Raw genomic sequence first — 23346 nt, 5'->3', positions numbered from 1 at the left:
AACAAAAAACAGACCTGTACCCTTCTTACTACTTAAAGTGGTTCAAAAGGTAGAAGGTTTTATACCTTAATGCATTAAGGTAGAAAAATTTTGGCAGCCCCCCCCCCCCCCCCCCCCCCAGCCTCGATCCAGCGGTGTTCACAAGAGCAGCCGATCTCCCAAGTCTCTCTCTCCTTATTGGCTCATACAGCAGCAGGCACCAATGCTGCTTTCAATAACAGCCAGTAAACCAATGAGAAGATAGCAGGGGTGGGGCCGAGCCACTCCCCCTGTGTGTATGGACAATTTCCGTTTACAGAAGCATGCTCGAGTGCCCCCATAACAAGAGGCTTGCTACTGGGGGCACTCGGCAGGGGGAGGAGCCAGGACCGTTGAGGGGAGACCCAAAAAGAAGAAGACTGTTCTGTGTAAAATGATTGCACAGAGCAGGCAAGTATAACATGTTTGTATAACATGGTTCTAAAAGCTTAAAGTGGTTGTAAACCCTTACAGCACATTTTGACCTACAGGTAAGCCTAGATTAAGGCTTACCTGTAGGTCCAAGAAATATCTCCTGAACCTATACAGTTTAGGAGATATTTGCCCGAAGACAGGCACCGCTGTCTACGGCGTAAGCGCCGTAGACAGAGGCGTGCAGGTGCACTGAGCGCGGCACCGTCAATGGCGGAGATGCCGCGCGTGTTGGCTCCCGTGCGCATGCGCGGGAGTGATGTCATCGCGGCTTCGCCGAATGACAACGGCGGAGCTGCGAGACCCCACCGAGAAGACGGATGCGCCGGACTACAGGGGACAGCGGTGACTTCGCTGGCTTCTGTGTCAGGTAAGTGACACATAATGGACTACTATGCGATGCATAGTAGTCCATTATGCTTTGCCTTTGCAGGGAATGAAAGAGGAAGTAAACTCATCAGGGTTTACTTCCTCTCTAAGGTTTTTTACCTTCATGCATTCTATGCATGGAGGTCAAAAAATGTCTGCGTGCAGCAGCTCCCCCAGCCCCCCTAATACTTACCTGAGCCCGATCTTTCTCAAGCCATGTGCATGAGAGCCTCAGCTCTCCAGGGACTCTTCCTCCTCACTGACTGAGACAGCAGTGGGAGCCATTGGCTCCCACTGTTGTCAGTCAAAGCCAGTGAGCCAATCAGGAGGACAGAGAGTGGGCGGAGCCAAGCCATGGCTCTGTGTGTGAATGGACACACAGATCTGTGGCTTGGGTGCCCCCATTGGAAGGTGCTTGCTCTGGGGGCACTTGGTAGGAGAGAGGGGCCAGAAGCACAAGCGTGGGACCCAAGAAGAGGAGGATCAGGGCTGCTTTGTGCAGAACTGCTGCAGAGAGAAGTTAAGTATAACGTTTTTTTTTTTAAATTGCCTTTGATATTACTTTAGCCATTAGAATAACTGTGGTTTTGCACAGAGCAGCCCTGATCCTCCTCTTATTGGGTTCCCCACCGGTGCTCCTAGCTCTTACCCCCTGCAGAGTACCTACCATAGCAAGCCACTTGCTAATGGGGCACTCAAGCAGGTGCACTCCTGAGCTGGCTCTGTGTGACCATAAGACACACAGAGAATAGCTCGGTCCTACCTCCACTACCTTCTCAATGGCTGTGATTAACAGCAGCAGGAGCCAATAAGTCCCACTGCTGTGTCTGAGCCAATGAGGGAGAGAGTCGATAGAGCCTCTGCTCTTATACACATCGCTGGATCGAGTTTGGTGCTTGCAGAATGTTTTTTTTTTTACCTAAATGCAATGCAGAGAATGCATTAAGGTAAAAAACCCGAAAAAAAACGTATGTCTCTATAACCACTCTAAAGAGGCTCTCAACATCAAAAACTCATTCTAATGAGTGCTGGCAACTCCTACCCACTGCTCTTCTATCACTTTTATCACTGAATGCTGTTCTACCCCCTATTCTTCAATCACTGAATGCTGTTCTACCCCCTATTCTTCAATCACTGAATGCTGTTCTACCCTCTATTCTTCAATCACTGAATGCTGTTCTACCCTCTATTCTTCTATCACTGAATGCTGTTCTACCCCCTATTCTTCTATCACTGAATGCTGTTCTACCCCCTATTCTTCTATCACTGAATGCTGTTCTACCCTCTATTCTTCTATCACTGAATGCTGTTCTACCCCCTATTCTTCTATCACTGAATGCTGTTCTACCCCCTATTCTTCAATCACTGAATGCTGTTCTACCCTCTATTCTTCTATCACTGAATGCTGTTCTACCCCCTATTCTTCTATCACTGAATGCTGTTCTACCCCCTATTCTTCTATCACTGAATGCTGTTCTACCCCCTATTCTTCTATCACTGAATGCTGTTCTACCCCCTATTCTTCTATCACTGAATGCTGTTCTACCCCCTATTCTTCAATCACTGAATGCTGTTCTACCCTCTATTCTTCTATCACTGAATGCTGTTCTACCCCCTATTCTTCTATCACTGAATGCTGTTCTACCCCGTATTCTTCTATCACTGAATGCTGTTCTACCCCCTATTCTTCTATCACTGAATGCTGTTCTACCCCCTATTCTTCTATCACTGAATGCTGTTCTACCCCCTATTCTTCAATCACTGAATGCTGTTCTACCCCCTATTCTTCTATCACTGAATGCTGTTCTACCCCCTATTCTTCTATCACTGAATGCTGTTCTACCCTCTATTCTTCTATCACTGAATGCTGTTCTACCCCCTATTCTTCTATCACTGAATGCTGTTCTACCCCCTATTCTTCTATCACTGAATGCTGTTCTACCTCCTATTCTTTTTTGTCACTGAATGCTGTTCTACCCCCTATTCTTCTATCACTGAATGCTGTTCTACCCCCTATTCTTCTATCACTGAATGCTGTTCTACCCCCTATTCTTCTATCACTGAATGCTGTTCTACCCCCTATTCTTCTATCACTGAATGCTGTTCTACCCTCTATTCTTCTATCACTGAATGCTGTCACATATTGATAATTTATCTCCTTCTGTTGAATGATAACCTTATATATATATCTTGAGCGCAACAAAGAAACTATGCACTATTTTTGTTGCGATGGTTTATCACCTGTAAATTGTTCAGAATACTTTATTAGAAATACTTTGTTAAGAAAAAATAAATTGTATGATTGAAACAAAAAAAATGTAATTTTTTGCTTGTGCATGATTGGATGATAGAAGTCAGCAGAGCTTCACCTCATTCACAACGCTAAGGGAGAATTCTGTTGCAAAGTGAACAGGCTATTTGCTTTTAGTATATCAATCCTTGTAAATAATTATTCTAGTATGGTCTTTTAGATCTTAGACAAAGTATTGTCTGACTGAGAACTGCCAAAATAATTGCTCTCCTTGAGTTTCCTGAGTTCAGTTACCTGATATCAGCTGTATGTAGAGGACATCTTCCAAAACTATTTATTACCTGAGGAAATCTCCTGAGAATCATGAGATTGCAGAGTATCACATGTACAATGATGAGGCTCTCTAATCTAATTAATACGTGAAATAATAAAGCAATTCTGTTTATTGTCCGAGTTCCTCCAAGAACCAAGGGCATTGCTTGGAAGGAGCAATTGCAGCAATGTTCATAAAAACTGAGTTATATAATAGAATTGATTTAATAAAGGAGTACAGAATGTTCACTTAGTAGAATTAATGTTTCTCCTAAGTTTCCACTTGAATGTCCACTTAGCTTTGTAAATAAGGGAAAGCTGTGTTCTCTTGTGAAAGGGAAATTAAAACATTGATTTTATTTTGCTTGAACATGAATAATGTCTACAGATACACCTCTGCAACCTGCATTTTTTATACTCCTTTAATAAATCAGACAAGTGCTTCCAAGAAGTAAAAAGCATTATGGTTGGTATCCTCGCACACTGATATCAGAAATCACTTGTCAACCACTTTGGGTAATTATACCTAATAGATATACACTATATTGGCAAACGTATTGGGACACCTGCCTTTACATGCACATGAAATTGAATGGCATCCCATTCTTAGTCCATAGGGTTCCATATTGAGTTGGCCCACCCTTTGCAGCTATAGCAGCTTCAACTATTCTGGGAAGGCTGTCCACAAGATTTGGGAGTATGTCTATGGGAATGTTTGACCATTATTCTAGAAGCGCATTTGTGAGGTCAGGCACTGATGTTGGAGAGAAGGTCTGGCTCACAGTCTCCACTCTAATTCATCCCAAATCCCAAAAATGTTTGGGTTGAGGTCAGGACATTTGTGGGGCCAGACACTGGTGTGGATGAGAAGCCTGGTTAACAGTCTCTGCTCTAATTCATCCCAAAGGTGTTCTATTGGGTTGAGGTCAGGACTCAACCAGTCAAGTTCTTCCACCCCAAGCTCGCTCATCCATGTCATTGTGGACCTTGCTTTGTTCACTGGTGTGCAGTCATGTTGGAACAGGAAGGGGCAATCCCAAACTGTTCCCCCAAAGTTGGGAGCATGAAATTGTCCAAAATGTCTGGGTATGCTGACACCTCAAGAGTTGGCCCACCTTTTGCAGCTTCAACTCTTCTGGGAAGGCTGTCCACAAGGTTTAGGAGTGTGTCTATGGGAATGTTGGACCATTCTTCCAGAAGCGCATTTGTGAGGTCAGACAGTAATGTTGGACGAGAAGGCCTGGTTCACAGTCTACGCTTTAATTCATCCCAAATGTGTTCTATCAGGTTGAGGTCAGAGCTCTGTGCAGGCCAGTCGAGTTCTTCCACCCAAACTCACTCATCCATGTCTTTAAGGACCTTGCTTTGTGCATTGGTCCAAATCATTTGGTGGAGGGGGATTATGGTGTGGGGTGGTTTTTCAGGGGTTGGGCTTGGCCCTTTAGTTCCAGTGAAGGGAACCCTTAAGGCCCGTACACACGATCGGACTTTTTGACAACAAACATGCAAATTAGCTGTTTTGGAGAAACATCCGACCGTGTGTATGCTCCATCGGACAAACTTTTTCCGTTTTCATCAGACTTTTGTTGCCTGTGCCAACAGACAAACTTTTTGACAACGGAAGTCCGATGGAGCAAAGTCCGATCGTGTGTACGCAAAACCATCGGACTTTTGTACAAGGTACAAACAAGATCAGACAACAATACAGAAGTTGACCAAAGGTGGCGCTGGAGTAATTGAACGTCCTCTTTTGAAGTGTTGCCAGTACGTTAAAACGTCACTACGTTCGTGTTTGTTGCCTAAAAAGTTTGATTGTGTGTATGCAATACAAACTTGTGGACTACGCCCTTTGTACAAAAGTCCACAGGAAAGTTTGTACAAAGTCCGATCGTGTGTATAAGGCTTTAAGGCGTCAGAATACCAAGACATTTTGGACAATTTCATGCTCCCAACTTTGTGGAAAACGGTTTGGGGCTGGCCCCTTCCTGTTCCAACATGACTGCACACCAGTGTACAAAGCAAGGTCCATAAAGACTTGGATGGGCGAGTTTGGGGTTGAGTCCTGACCTCAACTCGATAGAACACCTTTGGGATGAATTAGAGTGGAGACTGTGAGCCAGGCCTTCTCGTCTAACATCAGTGCCTGAACTCACAAATGCACTTCTGGAAGAATGGTCAAACATTCCCATAGACACACTCCTAAACCTCGTGGACAGCCTTCCCAGAAGAGATGGAGCTGTTATTGCCGCAAAGGGTGGGCCAACTCAATATTGAACCCTACGAACTAAGACTGGCATGCCACTAAAGTTCATATGCGTGTAAAGGCAGGCATCCCAATATTTTTGGTAATATAGTATAGTTTACATGGCAGAAATATTTTAAAGTGATATAGATTTAAAGTGTACACAAAGGGATATAAGGAATTGTTTGGTTGCAGTGAAAGGAACTAACACTAAACACCTCCTTTCTGACAAAATGTGTTATTTTGAAGCAGCACAAATATCACGTGTTATTTCACATCTACTTTATATAAATACTTGCTGTATGCCAGAATGGGGTAAGAGATGACGCATCAAGGTTTACAGCAATATCTATTGAATCATAAGGCTGCTAACATTATATGCACAGGAGCAGATACATTCCATACACATAGCTTCTTTAGATACACTTCATTGTGGCAACAAGCAACATTTCTCATTAAGAAATAAGGATACTTATAAAGCTTTAATAAACAAAAGGAAATGATTTAATGCAAAATAAATAAAACTAATTGGCATTGTTAATGTCTCCAATGTATTCCTTAAAATGTGAATTTGTCAGAAAGGTAAAGTTGGGTTTCAAGAAAATGAAACAAATTGCAGCTGCAAGACTGTTCACTTTAGGGAAAGTAGTTAAATTGGCGAGCAACCGATGACCAATGCATTGTGATTCGTCATCAAAATATTTAATCTGGCCTACTGTATTCTAGTACTGAGGTGCTCAACCCTTTTCACTTTGGCTCACAGTTGTTGCTATGCCACTGGTTTAGGATCACACGGCATTCTATGTGTTATTGCCTTTAGCCTATATATACCAACCTATGGTTTCCATAGAATCAAGGATACAAAAAGAGAATGGTTCCTCTTGGGGTAGGACATAAAACGGCACTGAAATAGGAGTCCTTCTATTTCAGTGTCGTTAAAGTCCTACCCCAAGGGGAACCCTTTTCTTTTTGTATCCGTATATTTGGATGTTGGCACTGTGAGGCAATCACTGCTACCCCTCTATTCCATAGAATCAAGTGTCATTATACCCTTATTAAGATTACAACCCGAATGCCTGGGTCTGACTGTGGGTCCCCCTTTATTATGTACAGTAACTATATGCAAAATCAAACGTTACATATATAATGCAGTCTTACACTAGCAATAACACGGAAGTTTTGTTTTAAATCGTTTTATTACCAGTTGGTCCCACCGGTAGATCCATTATTTTTCCACTTCCTGTAACAGTCCAAGCAGCAGTCACAGGGTAAAAAAACAAAAAACAAAACAAAAAAAAAACATATTTTGAGGGCTTTTTGAAAAATCCTTTCTCAATCAGTGCAGCCAAATGATATACATACAAAAACAACTTGTGTTGCTAGCTATAACACTTTAAGATGCTTCCACCCCACCTTCTACTACAAATTATATAGTCAAATTAAGTGAAGCTGAGGAAGCCCAATCGGATGGTGCAACGCGTCTAAGAGGAAGGAACTGAGCCTGTGACGTCATTTAGCCACAGCTTTACGATTGTAGTTGTGAGCTGGCTGATTCTTACATTTTAAAGTGCATCGTACAGTATTTTGTGTATTTATTTATTTTTTTAATAGGGGATAAAAAAACTTTTTAAAACGGAGAGCACTACATTGTTGCCCCTTTGGTCCATATAACACATGTTGGATATGAGTGGGTTTGAAATCGGGACGAGTTTCCATCCAAAGTTGGAATGACAGGATAGAGTTAAACCCACAACAGTAAAATCAGTGTGTATATGAAGTAAAGCATGCTTGTTATACTCACTGTGGAACCTAAGAGGTTAATACTCTACATTGTGTAAAAAGGCTGTTTTATCCTGTATGCACAGATCCTCCCCTTCTTGTATTTCCCCCAAAATATGTCCGGATAAGACAGAGTTACTGGTTTAGGCTGCAGACACTCAGTTTGGTGTGCTTTGCTAGAAAAAAAAATTTCTTCAGCCCAGGGCCAATCAGCACTGTCCAGACAGTGTCAGGGGTCCTGCATCCTGATAGGACAGCCAGTGCAGTATGAAAACTCCCCCTACAAGCTTTAACCAGACACTGATAGAAGTCACAAGACTGCTATATACTGCTGATACACCCTCCCCTTCCTAGGGAGTGTGGTGGAAGCCCGTCCAGGCACAGCCAGCAATGAGACCTGGACAGCGAGGCGGGAGCAAGCCGCGATCACCCACCAAAGCCAGCTCTGCCTACCGCCGTACCTACACATGACTGAGTGCAGCCAATCGCAGAAATTGTCCATTGCTGAGGCCGGACAACTGGGCACTAGCACAGAAACATGGAGAATGGCAGAGACGAGGCACAGACAGTGGCACACTCGGTACTCCCAGGTGTGGAGTCCCAGAGTCAGAAATCAGAATGACAGTAGTCGGGATAGCGGGAGTTGGGACTTCTGCGCCCCTCTAGATATTGCACCCGGGGCCACGCCCCCCCTGTACCCCCTACGCTAAGCCACTGTGTGGGAGACCAGATATGGTGAATGCAGGCTCCTGGATTCAGTAACACTTTAAGGCCAATCAATTTTGAGATCAATACTAATTGGAGGATACAGATAAGCTTGTTTTTAGTGTTTTGGAGGTGAGCAGATTTTTCACCTGGTGATGGATGAGCACAAATCACGTGAAGAACTGAAGAGATTTTTACACTTATATTGCACTGTTTTGGGGTGCAGGACTCATTTATATATTTTTACATATTTCAATTTTTGCATATTTCTGCATGGATTATATTCTTTGCATGCACTAAATTTGATATAACTGTGTGCACATAGTTTACCACAAGAGAGTGTTACACTTTACTTAATTTGACTATATATTTAAAGGGCTGTACCGAAAGTAACGCGAAAGGGGCATACCTTTTTTATTACCCTACATGGGTCTTTTACATTTCATATGTTAGTAGAATAGCCCCTCCTACCTCAGTATCTCTTCTTCTTTTTAATTGCAGGTAAATAATACTTTTCAAGTAGAAGCAATGTGCCATTATTCTTGTCGAAGGAGGGGGGCAGGCTGCCGGACATCCACAGAAGGCTACAGAATTTTTAAGGCATGGCGCCATTTAACCACTAGCCGACCAGCCATCATCATTCTATGGCGGAAGGTCGGCTCTCCTGTGCAAATTGCTGTAGCTGTACATTGGTCCTTTAACTAGCTATAGCAGGTAAGCGCAAGCACTCACTGCACGGCAGGGGACCCGATGTGCTTGGCCAGCGGGCACGATGTCCTCTGGCCATGCGCGATCATGGGCACGAGAGCCAGAACAGGGATGTGTAAATACACACACATCCCCATTCTGTCAGGAGAGGAGTAACAGATCGTCTGTTCCTACTAGTATGAAAGAGCGATCTGGCTCCTCCTCTAGTCAGTCACATCCCCTCACAGTTAGAAGCACACACAAGGGAACACAATTAACCCTTTGATCGCCCCCCCTAATGTTAACCCCTCCCTTGTCAGTGACATTTACACAGTAATCGGTGCATTTTTATAGCACTGATCGCTGTATAAATGTCAATGGTCCCAAAAATGTGTCAAAAGTGTCCAATCTGTCTGCCGCAATGTTGCGGTCCCACTGAAAATCGCAGATTTCCACCATTACTAGTAAAAATAGTAATAATAAAAATGCCATAAATATAGCCCCTATTTTGTAGACCCTATAACTTTTACGCAAACCAAAATACACAAATCAATATACGCTTATTTTTTTAACCAAAAGTATGTAGAATATATCGGCCTAAACTGGGGAAGAAATGTGTTTTTTTTATATTTTGGGAGGATTATTTATTATAGCAAAAAGTAAAAAATATTGCTTTTAAAAAAAAATGTATGGTCTTTCTTTGTTAATAGCGCATAAATTAAGAACTGTATAGAGGTGATCAAATACCACCAAAGGAAAGCTTTATTTGTGGGAAAAAAAGGACGTCAATTTTGTTCGGGTGCCGATTCACACAACCACGCAATTGTCAGTTAAAGGACGCAGTGCCGTATCACAAAAAAATGTCCTGGTCCTTAAGGGCGCAAATCCATCAGGGGCTGAAGTGGTTAAACTTTTCCATTCATCTGTGCACATTGAACTTGCCAATGGTATCACCTTGGTAAATATTCTGCAGCCTTTTGTGGGTATCAGACAGCCTGCACCCCTCTTTTGTCAAAAACTCAGTGACAGCACATTGCTTCTGCTTGGAATCCATTATTTATCTACAATGAAAAGAATAAGTCACTATAGAGAAAGAATTACTCTACCAACATGTGAAATTTGAACAACCTATTTCAGTTAATAAAAAATTGTGCCCGCTTTTGCATTGTGCTTGGTACAACCCTCATACAATGGGGACACTTACAATGGGGACACTGGTCAGCTCTTATTCATATGGCTTACACCCTTTTTTCTCGAATCAAAACACTAAAACGATGTTATGATGGAAAATCCAAAACTGTCGTGTTAATGCTGGTGAAAGACTGTGTCGTATATGTCATTTTTATTTTGCTCATAGTTCCACTTTATGGTGTTACCCCATGGTTGTGCACCTCTGTTCTAGGGTACATATGAACAGGATAATAGGTTCTAAGGTCTAATTCTATACTCCACAGGGTAATCCACACACTAGGAAAAAAGGTTGCACACAGATTAGATATCTTTACAATTACATACTGTATTACACATTCTACTTACCATAAGAAACCCATACTTCAAAGGAAAGAACAAAAAACACAAATTTACATAGATTTACACATAGACATAAATAGCCTTTCTCAGTACTGGAACATACTGCAGCATCATAAGAGAATGCTAGAGACAAGCACTACACAAAAGACATATTTTGCACCATTTGGAGTATTTTGTGAGGACTATGACAGAATATGCCAACTATATACAGAATTTTTGTTTCACGGGTATGCACACAAATAAGCACATGAATTTGATATTGCTTTGCATTTCTTATGTTAAAACTGAAGTTCGATCTTTCTTATATTTTTCCTTCCCTGGTTCCTCCATCCCTCTATATCCATTATCATTACATACCTTATTTTAGACCCAGTGATGCCATCACTGGGTCGCTCTGTGTTTTTCTATGCAATGCAGGTACGACCATGGCTAGTGGGTGGGGCTGGTGGTGTGCTGTACATAACTTCCTAAAAACATCACAGCACCCCTCCACAATGCTCCTCTCAAAAGCTCTGATACAAGCAGTGGGCTTGCTCTTGGGAACAGTCATGAAAATATCAAAACACCTTGATAGGTGGATGTCAGTCTTGGGGAGTGGGCATTCCTAGGCAGGTTGTATTTGCATAGAGAATGACCTAGGTCAGTGATGGCGAACCTTGGCACCCCATATATTTTGGAACTACATTTCCCATGATGCTCATGCACTCTGCAGTGTAGTTGAGTATCATGGGAAATGTAGTTCCAAAACATCTGGGGTGCCAATGTTGGCCATCACTGACCTAGGTAAAGCCTCAGTGATTCAAACAAAAAAGTCCCATTAATGGAGGGGGTGGGTCAGGGACATTAAAGCAAGGTAAAAAAAAGTTCTAGATGATGCTGAACTCTCAGGTGGGCTGTATCTGAGTTGGTGCAGCTTGTGGAAAGGACACAGTGGGGTTTATTTACTAAAACTGGAGAGTATAAAATCTGGTGCAGCTGTGTCTGGTAGTCAATCAGCTTCTAACTTCAGCTTGTTCAATTAAGCTTTGAGAAAAACATATGGAAGCTAAATGGTTCCTATGCTGAGCTGCACCAGATTTTGCGCTCTTCGGGTCAGTAAATCAACCCCAAAATTCAGTGAAATCAGACTAAGCAATAACAGTACATGAAAGGAGGACTACGGTGGAAGACTGCAGGTGAGTGGTGAGTTCATCTCTAATTACGTGCTTTGGAAACTAAAGAACAATTGGATATTCTCAAAGAATTACCACGCCACAGGACAAATAAACTCACTTAGAAACTGGTAAACAGGTCCATTAGACTTCTACCAGTTCAAATCCAAGTTGAAGAACATCTTAGCAGTTTGCCGACCTGGTTCCAACCTGGTCATTGGTTTGTTAATAAACAAAAGACGTAATAAAACATGATTGGGATCACTTGGTGATCAAGTACTTCAAGGCAAAATTAGAAGTCCATTTTGAAGAAATTTATGCAAATGCATTTTGCTGGGAAATTGGCCACTCGTTCCTAATCACACTATCATTCATGAATCCTGATTGAAGAGATTCATGAATTTTATGTTTCTTTGCAAATCTGTCTGTGTGCAGATATTTGAACAAACTGCTGTATTTAGTGGGGCTTTATCTTTGGGATATCAAAAACTGCCAGTTTCAGGATTCTTTCTAGGTCAGCCATTGAAGGAGATATCACTTCTAATTTGAGATCCATGTTTTGTTTTAAATATAGGATCTTTTGAAATCACTAAATGCAGTCAATTACAATTTTACTTACTTTCCATGTAGGAAGAGCAGATCAGGATCTGAAGCCATGAAACCCCCCTCTCTCATAAAAATTTAATCTCATCACAGTTTTAGAGAAAATTTAATACATCAATTTTTGCATCTTGGGAATGTTGTATGTGGTTCAGGCTCATTCAGTCAAGAAATGTGAAAGAGGACAAGAAGTCACAAAGTGGACCTATTAAATCTTCCATATGTATCTAACTGTATTTGTGCCTAGATGTGGGGAGCTGCCATGTATGGACTATCCAGATTGTTCTTATGAACAATTGAGAGAACATTCATGTTTATGTCCATGCAGCAAGGAGGGAGAGCACTTTTCTTAGGGAGGGAGGAGGCCAATAGCAATCAATCAATCAACCTGAAAAAGCTATTCTGGATGAATGATTCTTTCCCCAAGCAGGCTCAGCTAGGAGGCATTGGGGAATTGGAAAGTTTATAGACATTCACTCTAGCATTGCCAAACCCGATAGCAGTAGAAAAATGCTCTCATGGCTTTTGGAACATTTAGAAAAAAGCAACAGAATGGGTTATTAAAAAAAGGGCTCTTTTTTAATGTACTGCAGTTATTTAAAGGGGGGCAGTCAATAGAAAAACAATGCATAAGGGTTTTCCTTACAAGGAAACTTCTTTAACAAGTGCTTTCAGCTACATAATTACCATCTGCAGAGATTTACACATTTGTACAGCTGGATATCACACTTCTGGATAATGTTGTTCAGTAGGGTCCCTTAAATATTCTTGATTATAACAAGTAAATCTCAGATAAATCTTTAGTTAGGGGTGATGAGTGAGCAAGTATGCAGGCTTAAGAGAGCGTTTTTTTTTTTTCTAATGTTATTATAAGTACAAATATATCTAATTTGGAATTGATTTCAACACCTACTTGCTTTTATTTTTACTGATTAAAATAGATGGATGAAAAGTAGAAGCATTGAGTGTAGCAACCAACTGGACAACCAATTGCAAATTAGCTTTTTAACAAAAACAACAGCTAGTATCCATTTAGCTATGGACCATACTAAGCAGACCCTCACTTCCTGGGCAATCATTTTGCATTCCTTACCTAGGAGATAGTATATGCAGCTGATAAAATAGAAGACAGCTAGCAGTGGGGCAGCTGTCCAGGACACAAAAAATCCATGAACTATGACAAAAAATGTGATGTCAATGTACCTCACACCTCAACAAGACCCTTCTCCTTTAAATGATTCTCCTAAACCTTCCCCACTTACAGAGAGCATTTCGAATGGAGGCCCTGGCCAATAAAATTACCAGTAGATCACATAACAACTCGATTGGAGTTGTTTGACAATCAACCCCCCCCCCCCCCCCCCATTGACTGTCTGCAAATGTCTGTCATTCAGATGTTGGGGTGGCTCATGAGACCAAATTCTGAATACTTCTAGATGGTACTAGAGCAGCTGGAGTGTGCGGAACTTGAGAAGGCTGAAGATGGTTGAGCACCCACCAACCTTGCAGACACATAAAAGGTAAACATACGAAATATAGCTTGGTTTATAATATATAGGACCTATATTAGTCCTTGGAGATACTTAATTCTTATTGTACATTCTTAATGAATTTTTAAATTATAAAAATGGATGGAGAATGCCCAAAAATGAGTAGTGAACTGAATATTTTTGTGGAGGCGAGAAGGCTGAGGTATTCTTTTTATTGCTATTATGGCAAATTATACTTCAGATAGCGTTAATCTTTTTCAATTCTCCTTGCCTAACCATTCTCACCTATGATTACCATTGCCCTTCCAGTGGACAATTTTTCAACACATACGTCAATCATGACTGGGACAACAAGCATTTGTACAGACATACACAACATAGAGAAGCCAAGTTTTTTTTTTTTGCTGTCTTTGCACCCATCTTTGCACAACATAGATTAGGAGTTTAAAATGAGTTCTTACATTCCAATTGGCTGCTGACAATACGTGTGAGTAGGCCCAGGAGTAAATGAAATGCTAGAATAAAGAAAGTTTGATGGGTTAATATAGAACTTAAAAGGAAATGCATATTGATGGTTTTAACAAGCAGCTGCCATCGACATAACCTGGTGGAAGCCATTTTGTTGGTGCGATAACAATTCACCTGTATTCAAATGATGATGATTCATCATCATGATTCAATGATGATTTGGTGTGAGAAATGACAGATGTGTCTTGATGATGTAGGCAATGAATAAAATATGGTTACTCCCTTCAAAATGCCTGTTGTGGATGTCTTTGGATAAAGAAGTTCACAGATATGAATCTAAAAATATTTCATTTCACAGAAAGTATGTCTTCACCAGTACATAAGACCTGCAAATCTGGAACAACCATCTGAAAACTGGGGTTGAGACCTTCTACCATATTTGTCACCACTCCCATGCCATTTTCTTTACCAAATAATAAATCACATTTTCAGTCATTCAACTCATACGATTGTCAACTGTCACAGACCATATGGCACCCTGGTGATTGCATTAAGATAGTCAAAAGCCGGTGTATTCTAAAACTTTCACTTTCACACACATAACTAAAACTAAGTAAAAAGATATATTTGTGAGCGGACTATATTTTCAGAAAGTACAACAAATATCTGTTAAATTTTGCCATAAATACTGTGCCCTTGTCACTGAACTAGAAGCATAAAACAAACTTATCTTCCTTAAAGAGATAATATTTTACTATCCAAAGTTAAAACAACAAGGGCAGAAGATTTATACATTTTGGAAAGTTGAAAAAATGACTGAAGGTCCGCTTTAAATAAACGACTAATCTTCCTATCAGTGGTGTAATGAGATGAAGAAAGGCAGATATGTTTGAAGTCCATGATCACACAACCATGGTTCCATCCATAAAAACAGGTGAGGGATAAACATAGCCATCCAGGGACAGGAAATACATTATTCTCAGGATTACCAAGTGAAAATAAGGGAAGGAAACGCCTGGAGAAATAAAACTAAAGAAGCCACCTACCGTAATTTAAGAACTAGTGAGGTCTATATATCTATATATATCTATCTATATATATATATATATATATATATATATATATATATATATATATATATACACACACACACACAGTATCTCACAAAAGTGAGTACACCTCTCACATTTTTAAATTACACTTTGCTACAATGTAAAGTAGTGAGTGCACAGCTTGTATAACAGTGTAGATTTGCTGTCCTCTCAAAAATAACTCAACACACAGCCATTAATGTCTAATGCACTGTCAACAAAAATGAGTACACCCCTAAGTGAAAATGTCCAAATTGGGCCCAATTAGCCATTTTCCCTCCCCGGGGTCATGTGAGTGTTACAAGGTCTCAGGTTTGAATGGGGAGCAAGCGTGCTAAATTTGGTGTTATCACTCTCACTCTCTCTCTCTCATACTGGTCACTGGAAGTTCAACATGGCACCTCATGGCAAAGAACTCTCTGAGGGTCTGAAAAAAAGAATTGTTGTTCTACATAAAGATGGCCAAGGCTATAAGAAGATTGCCAAGACCCTGAAATTGAGCTGCAGTGTGGTGGCCAAGACCATACAGCAGTTTAACAGGTCAGGTTCCACTCAGAACAGGCCTCGCCATGGTCAACTAAAGAAGTTGAGTGCACGTGCTCAGCGTCCTATCCAGAGGTTGTCTTTGGGAAATAGACGTATGAGTTCTAGCAGCATTGCTGTAGAGGTTGAAGGGGTGGGGGGGGGGGGGTCAGACTGTCAGTGCTCAGACCATGAGCCACACACTGCATCAAATTGATCTGCAAGGCTGTCAGCCCAGAAGGAAGACTCTTCTGAAGATGATGCACAAGAAATCCTGAAAACAGTTTGCTGAAGACAAGCAGACTAAGGACATGGATTACTGGAACCATGTCCTGTGGTCTGTTGAGATCAAGATAAACGTATTTGGTTCAGATGGTGTCAATCGTATGTGGCGGCAACCAGGTGAGGAGTACAAAGATAAGTGTGTCTTGCCTACAGTGGTGGGAGTGTCATGGTCTGGGGCTGCATGAGTGCTGCCGGCACTGGGGAGCTACAGTTCATTGAGGGAACCATGAATGCCAACATGTACTGTGACATACTGAAGCAGAGCATTATCTCCTCCCTTCGGAGACTGGGCCGCAGGGCAGTATTCCAACATGATAACGACCCCAAACACACCTCCAAGACGACCACTGCCTATCTAAAGAAGCTGAGGGTAAAGGTGATGGACTGGCCAAGCATGTCTCCAGACTTAATCCCTATTGATCATCTGTGGGACATCCTCAAATGGAAGGTGGAGGAGCACAAGGTCTCTAACATCCACCAGCTTTGTGATGTCGTCATGGAAGAGTGGAAGAGGACTCCAGTGGCAACCTGTGAAGCTCTGGTGAACTCCATGCCCAAGAGGGTTAAGGCAGTGCTGGAAAATAATGGTGGCCACACAAAATATTGACACTTTGGGCCCTATTTGAACATTTTCACTTAGGGGTATAATCACTTTTGTTGGCAGTGGTTTAGACATTAATGGCTGTGTGTTGAATTATTTTGATGGGACAACACATTTACACTGTTATACAAGCTGTACACTCACTACTTTACATTGTAGCAAAGTGTCATTTCTTCAGTGTTGTCACATGAAAAGATATAATAAAATATTTACAAAAATGTGAGGGGTGTACTCACTTTTGTGAGCTACTGTGTGTATGTGTGTGTGTATATATATATATATATATATATATATATAACATTTTTGTTTTGGGGTTTAAATACAAACAACAATAAGAGTTGTCCAGGGTGGATATAAATACTGGGGTATATGACCAACATTCATTTAGGCTACTTTCACACTGTAGCATCTCCGCAGGTGCTTCGGCAGCGCTGGCCATTCATTTTAATGTGCATGGCGTTTTGGGAGCAGTGTATACAGCGCTCCCAAACCACCCCAAAGATGCTGCTTGCAGGACTTTTCAGAAAATCCCGCAAGTACACCGCCCAAGTGTCACACTGAAATGAATGGGGAGGCGGTTTTCAGGCGTTAGAGGCTATTTCTATCGCTAAAACACCTGAAAACCGCCTCAGTGTGAAAGCAGCCTAAAATTGAGGAAGCCACTGAGCAGTGAAACGTTTTCAACATTACAAAACAAATCCAACTAAAAGTGACTACATACTGCTAGATATATCACAATGCCCTGAGAATCGAAAACCATTACATATGACCAAACAAAGGTTTTGATTCCGAATGTTTATGAAAACTCTCGCTAGTAAGCAAATATACAGCTTGCAAATATACAGTCCTGCTGTGTTTTCAGGACTAATCTGTTGGTGGCATTCTCTTCCACTTATTTATACACAGCCCAGAGCAGAATTAATCAATATAGCCAATACTAGATGATCAATGAGAAAATGTTAGACATCTGAAGGTGTACTGGGATTGTGTCTTTCAAGCGAAAGCTTGGAGAATGTGGAGTGCAGTGAAAATTATACATAAATTACACCCACTTCCATCCAATCCACCATTTTATTTTTTGTAAAGTTGCCCTTTGTTACTATCTGCCTTCTATTTCCATCACTCATATACGAGGGCTGTACAAAAAGTAATGCAAAAGCGGGCATAACTTTTGTATTAACATACAGTACATAGGTTGTTCAGGTGTTCAAATTTCACATGTTGGTAGAGTAAAGCCCTGTACACTCAAGCAGAATGTCAGGAGACAACATTCTGCCTGTGTGTATGTCAGTCTGTCCAACAGAAGCCAGCCATTTGGCTGGCTTCTGTCGGACCTCCATGCTGAAAAACTAGCATCCGACTGATCTGAGTGTTCTGGCGGGGGGCAGTCTCCCTGTCAAAACATAACAGCTTAGCGGGGGAGATCACTGAAGTAACCTCACATGGGTTCAGTGCTGGGACCAATCCTATTTATTTTGTTCATAAACGACCTGGAGGATGGGGTAAACAGTTCAATCTCTGTATTTGCGGATGACACTAAGCTAAGCAGGGCAATAACTTCTCCACAGTATGTGGAAACCTTACAAAAAGATCTGAACAATCTAATGGGGTGGGCAACTACATGGCAAATGAGGTTTAAGGTAGAAAATTTTAAAATAATGCATTTGGGTGACAAAAATATGAATGCAATCTATACACTGGGGGGAGAACCTCTGGGGGAATCTAGGATGGAAAAGGACCTGGGGGTCCTAGTAGATGATAGGCTCAGCAATGACATGCAATGCCAAGCTGCTGCTTGGCAATTTATAAATACTGTACTGGTGACCCCACAATAGGGATAAAACGTTTTCACGGAAAACACGTGGCCACTCATTAAAATTAGAAAAAAAGAGGTTTAACCTTAAACTACGTAGACGGTTCTTTATTGTAAGAGCGGCAAAGATGTGGAATTCCATTCCACAGGCGGTGGTCTCAGCTGGGGGCATTGACAGTTTCAAAAAACTATTAGATAAGCACCTGAACGACCGCAACATACAGGGATATACAATGTTATACTGACATATAATCACACACATAGGTCGGACTTGATGGACTTGTGTCTTTTTTCAACCTCACCTACTGTGTAACTATCTAACTATGCTTAGTACAACAGCTCTAACTGGAGATGACAGAAAAAATTAATAGTGTGTACCACACTTAACTCTTCCCCTATAGCAACGGTTCTTCTTCTTCTTTGCATGTAAATAATGGATTCCAAGCATAAATAATGTGCTTTCATTGAGTTCTTGAAGTAGGCTGTCCAATATCAACAAAAGGCTACAGAATGTTTACCGAGATGACACCTTTGACAAGAGCAAAGTTTTGTCATTGGCGACTTGTCAATGTTGTCATCTCTGTGAACATTCTTTAGCCTTGTGTGGATGTCATACAGCCTGCACCCTTCCTTAGTCAAGAAGTCAATGATGGTACAGTGCTACTGCACTGAATCCATTTTCAATCTGCAATGAAAAAGATGATGAGTTACTATAGAGGAAGAGTTGCTCTACCAACATATGAAATTTAAATAACCTATGGAAGTTAATTAAAAAAAATGCTCACTTTGGCATTGCCTTTGGTGCAGTCCTTGTAATACAAGCTCAACTTCTTGGAAGAATATGCGCATCAAGCATTTTGCAAAGACGGAATGATAACAGATGCAAAATGTTCCACTAGTTAGGAACAAGTAGTACCCAGAGTCCTAATAAGACTTAAGTAAGCCCAGTCAAAGTTCTAATTAGCAGATCTTATCAAGCATTCATGGGATAAAGGAACATTTCCATACTGAGGTTTAATAGGTGCCACAATGGTAGGACAATGTAATCAAGACTATTTTTATTTGAATGTTTCACTTAATTACCAATCATTCTGATGATGAAGCTAATCAGTCAAGCATTCAAGTCATATACTTCAAGGACAGGACTTCTTTTTAAAAACTCTGCTGTCTGGACATCATTTCTTTTGACTAGAAGAGGTCAGTCTCGTCTTTGTACACCTATAAAAATGACTTTGGTTTATTTGTTAGTTTCCTATTTTTTGCTGTGTTCCGAAAAGGATCCATGAAAATTCTTGTACGTAAAAAGCCAACTCATAAATTATGGTCTTATTTACCTTATTCCCAGTTTAAGGTAAGTTTGAATTAAATAATTTTCATGTGCTAGTCGTCATCATCATCCATTATGATCGTCATCATAATTTTTCATGAAATGACTGAAATACATTTCAAAATATAAAAAAGATGGCAGACTATGGAAGAACATAAAGTGAACATGTTATGAATCACTGAAATGAGACTTACATGTGGAACGGATGGTCTGATGATGGAGGTGCGAAGACTGGAAAACAAGAACAAACTATAAACAAATGAATAAATATGAAATATGAATACAGGGTGCACTATATTAACCACATGTACAAAAATATGAGGAAGTACACAAACAATGAAATGAAAGTTTTATTATAAATGGGCTAGTCTAATTTTGTTCTTTGTTCACAGCTTGGAAATTATGAAAATTAGAATCATAACTGGGCTGGTCTAATTTTGTTCTTTGTTCACAACTTTTTTTTCAATTTTTTTGCCAGACGTGCTTACAATAGCCATTAACATAAAACTTGTGCTTTGCCCATGTTCTTTCCAGGTATAACAAAGCTTTCCTTTAATGCAACATAATTCATGCTTGGTAATTGGCCCAATGCTGTCACATGGGGAAGACAGCCCCTAGCTCTGTGTAAGCTTAAAATAGAGAATCTTCATTTTTTTGCTCCTGGCTGAAAGCAGTGGTGGATGATCGAAGGAGGATTAGTATAGGGAGTTGAGTAATGTTAAAGTGATTGTAATACCGCGTACACATGACCGGACTTTTCAACGGACTACAACTGTCTTCTTGACTGACTTTCAGTGGAGTTCCGAAGGACTTTCCGAATGTACGGACTTGGCCACACACAATCACACCAAAGTCCGACAGATTCGAATGTGATGGCATTCGACCGGACTAGAATAAGGAAGTTCATAGCCAGTAGCCAATAGCTGCCCTGGCATTGGATTTTGTCTGTCAGACTATCATACACACAAGCAGATTTCTCGATAGGAACTGGGTCTGGCGGAGTTCCGGCAAAAAATTTTTGAAACATGTTCTATTTCTAAAGTCCGTCAGATTTTTGGACAGCAAAGGTCCGATGGAGCCCACACACGATCGAATTGCCCGATGGATTCGTTCCATCGGAACTTTGCAGCAGTCAAAAAGTTTGGTCATGTGCACACGGCATAAGGCTTCGATTTTTTTTTTCTTAAATAACAAACATGTCATACTTACCTCCACTGTGTAGTTCGTTTTGCACAGAGTGGCCCCAATCCTTGACTTCTTTGGTCCCCCAATGTCTCTGGTAGCTCCTCCCCACATCGTATAACCCCCTAGGAGAAGCGGAGGTGAGAGGACAAGACGGAGCACCCACAGGACCACTGTGTACCGGGGCTATTGCAGTTCAAAAGCCCTGGCAAGGTAATCAGCCACAGGCCAGTTGACCTTTTCTATAGGTCTAACAATCTGGTAAGCAGGCATTTTGTTTATGGTGACGGGGACACGTGGTGATAACTACACATGGATTTATGAAATTTGTGGAGTACATCTATGAACCTTCATTGGGACTGAGGAGTATGATATGGACGTTTTATCATATCCTTCACCACCTTGGCTCTACATTTATTTATTTTTCCACTGCATAAGACTTTATTCAGTATACATATATGCATTGCAGCCATTATAGCAGGGACCTCAATATTGCAAATAGTGATGGACGAACTTCCGACGGGACGTTTCGCGAACGCGAAACGCGAACGGACACAAACGTTCGCGAAAACGACCGTTCGCCGCGGGCTCCATTGACTTCAATGGGAGGCGAATTTCGCAAACCTTTAGGTCGAATTTGCGGCCACGGGGTAATTATTAGGGGGTAGCACGTAGTCCCACCACCTGGACAATAGCATAATACATGTATGAGGTGAATTTGGGATCGATAACTACAAGCATTTTTTTTTTATTTGGGAAATTGTTCTGACAATTCAGGACTATGGAGCTAATGAAGGCAATGGAGGAGAGGGAAGGTCAGGGACCAGGGTAGGCAAACAAGAGGGTGCAGGAGATACAGAGCACTGACAGCAGCACCGTAATACAGAGCACTGACATCAGCACCGTGACATACAGCGCTGACAGCAGCTCCGTGACATACAGCGCTGACAGCAGCTCCGTGACATACAGCGCTGACAGCAGCTCCGTGACATACAGCGCTGACAGCAGCTCCGTGACATACAGCGCTGACAGCAGCACCGTGACATACAGCGCTGACAGCAGCTCCGTGACATACAGCGCTGACAGCAGCTCCGTGACATACAGCGCTGACAGCAGCTCCGTGACATACAGCACTGACAGCAGCTCCGTGACATACAGCGCTGACAGCAGCTCCGTGACATACAGCGCTGACAGCAGCACCGTGACATACAGCGCTGACAGCAGCTCCGTGACATACAGCGCTGACAGCAGCTCCGTGACATACAGCGCTGACAGCAGCTCCGTGACATACAGCGCTGACAGCAGCTCCGTGACATACAGCGCTGACAGCAGCTCCGTGACATACAGCGCTGACAGCAGCTCCGTGACATACAGCGCTGACAGCAGCACCGTAAGCAGCCCCAGGAGGAAGTCAGCACAGCACAGGGATGGTGTGATCCCCTCATAATAAGAACCCCCAGGAGGAAGTCAGCACAGCACAGGGATGGTGGGAGCCCCTCATAATAAGAACACCCAGGAGGAAGTCAGCACAGCACAGGGATGGTGGGAACCCCTCATAATAAGCAGCCCCAGTAGAAATATGACACCGCTCAACCTCTTCAAAGAGGAGGGTAGGGGCATATAGTACGGTGTGCTTTTTTGGGTCAGGGAAGTGAGCCAAATGAATTAAGAAGGTCTGTGTGCTTGATTCCAAAAATTGTTTATAGACATATACATGGTCTACTGATCACATGTGTTGAATTCCTCCGAGATCCATGCCTCATTCATTTTTAGAAATGTGAGGTAGTTAACACTGTGGTGAGCTAGGCGAGTACGCTTATCGGTCACAATCCCCCCTGCTGCGCTGAACGTCCTTTCGGACAGGACACTGGATGAGGGGCAAGCCAACAGTTCGATTGCAAATTGGGCAAGCTCTGGCCAGAGGTCAAGCCTGCCCACCCAGTAGTCTAGGGGTTCATCACTCCTCAGAGCGTCCACATCGGCCGTTAACCCAATGTAGTCGGACACCTGACGGTCTAGGCGTTCCCTGATGCTGGATCCGGATGACACCTGTCGATGGGTCGGCTGAAAGAATGACCTCATATCCGAAGTCACCAACACATCTTCAAACCGGCCTCTTCTTGCAGGCGCTGTTGGATTGGTACCCGCAAATCCTTCTCTGGGAGTGGGAATTGCTCCTCTGCCAGCGCACGCAAAAGCAGAATGCAGCATTTCTCGAAGCAAGGCCTGGAAGTGCTGCATTCTGACAGCCCTCTGCGACGGCGGTAACATTTCCGCCATTTTGTGTTTGTACCGGGGGTCTAAGTACGTTGCCACCCAGTACTGGTCCTTGACCCTCATGCTTTTTATACGGGGGTCCCTATTAAAACACTGGAGCATGAAGGCCCCCATTTGCACTAAAGTGGAAGCGGTGTGGTGGCCTGGCTCCTGCTCATCATCCAGGATAATGTCGTCCTCTTCATTCTCCTCTCCCCATCCTCGCACAACAGGG

General features: G+C 42.1%; 1 protein-coding gene across 8 annotated transcripts in view; it reads right to left on the bottom strand.

Moving 5' to 3' along the window:
* GRM5 (glutamate metabotropic receptor 5) overlaps positions 1 to 23346 on the bottom strand; it is a 517392-nt gene that overhangs the window by 3283 nt on the left and 490763 nt on the right. For 4 of the 8 annotated variants that reach the window (XM_077485011.1, XM_077485017.1, XM_077485010.1 and 1 more), the window contains exons 9-10: positions 14028 to 14081; positions 6826 to 6864 (exon numbers count right to left, since the gene is read on the bottom strand). The exons of 1 other annotated variant lie outside the window; for it this stretch is intronic. In XM_077485011.1, coding sequence (XP_077341137.1) covers positions 6826 to 6864; positions 14028 to 14081 — 93 coding nt within the window. Of the gene's footprint in view, positions 1 to 6825; positions 6865 to 14027; positions 14082 to 19753; positions 19905 to 23346 lie in introns of those variants that run through there. 3 more of the 8 variants (XM_077485012.1, XM_077485013.1, XM_077485018.1) reach the window with 3 other exon arrangements.

The sequence above is a fragment of the Lithobates pipiens genome, unplaced genomic scaffold (genome assembly GCF_037356315.1).
Source record: "Lithobates pipiens isolate NorthernLeopardFrog02 unplaced genomic scaffold, aLitPip1_a1.2 Scaffold_17, whole genome shotgun sequence".
Taxonomy (NCBI): Eukaryota; Metazoa; Chordata; class Amphibia; order Anura; family Ranidae; genus Lithobates; species Lithobates pipiens.
The sequence above is the reverse complement of the archived record's forward strand: the minus strand, read 5'-3'. Positions and strand labels throughout refer to the sequence as shown.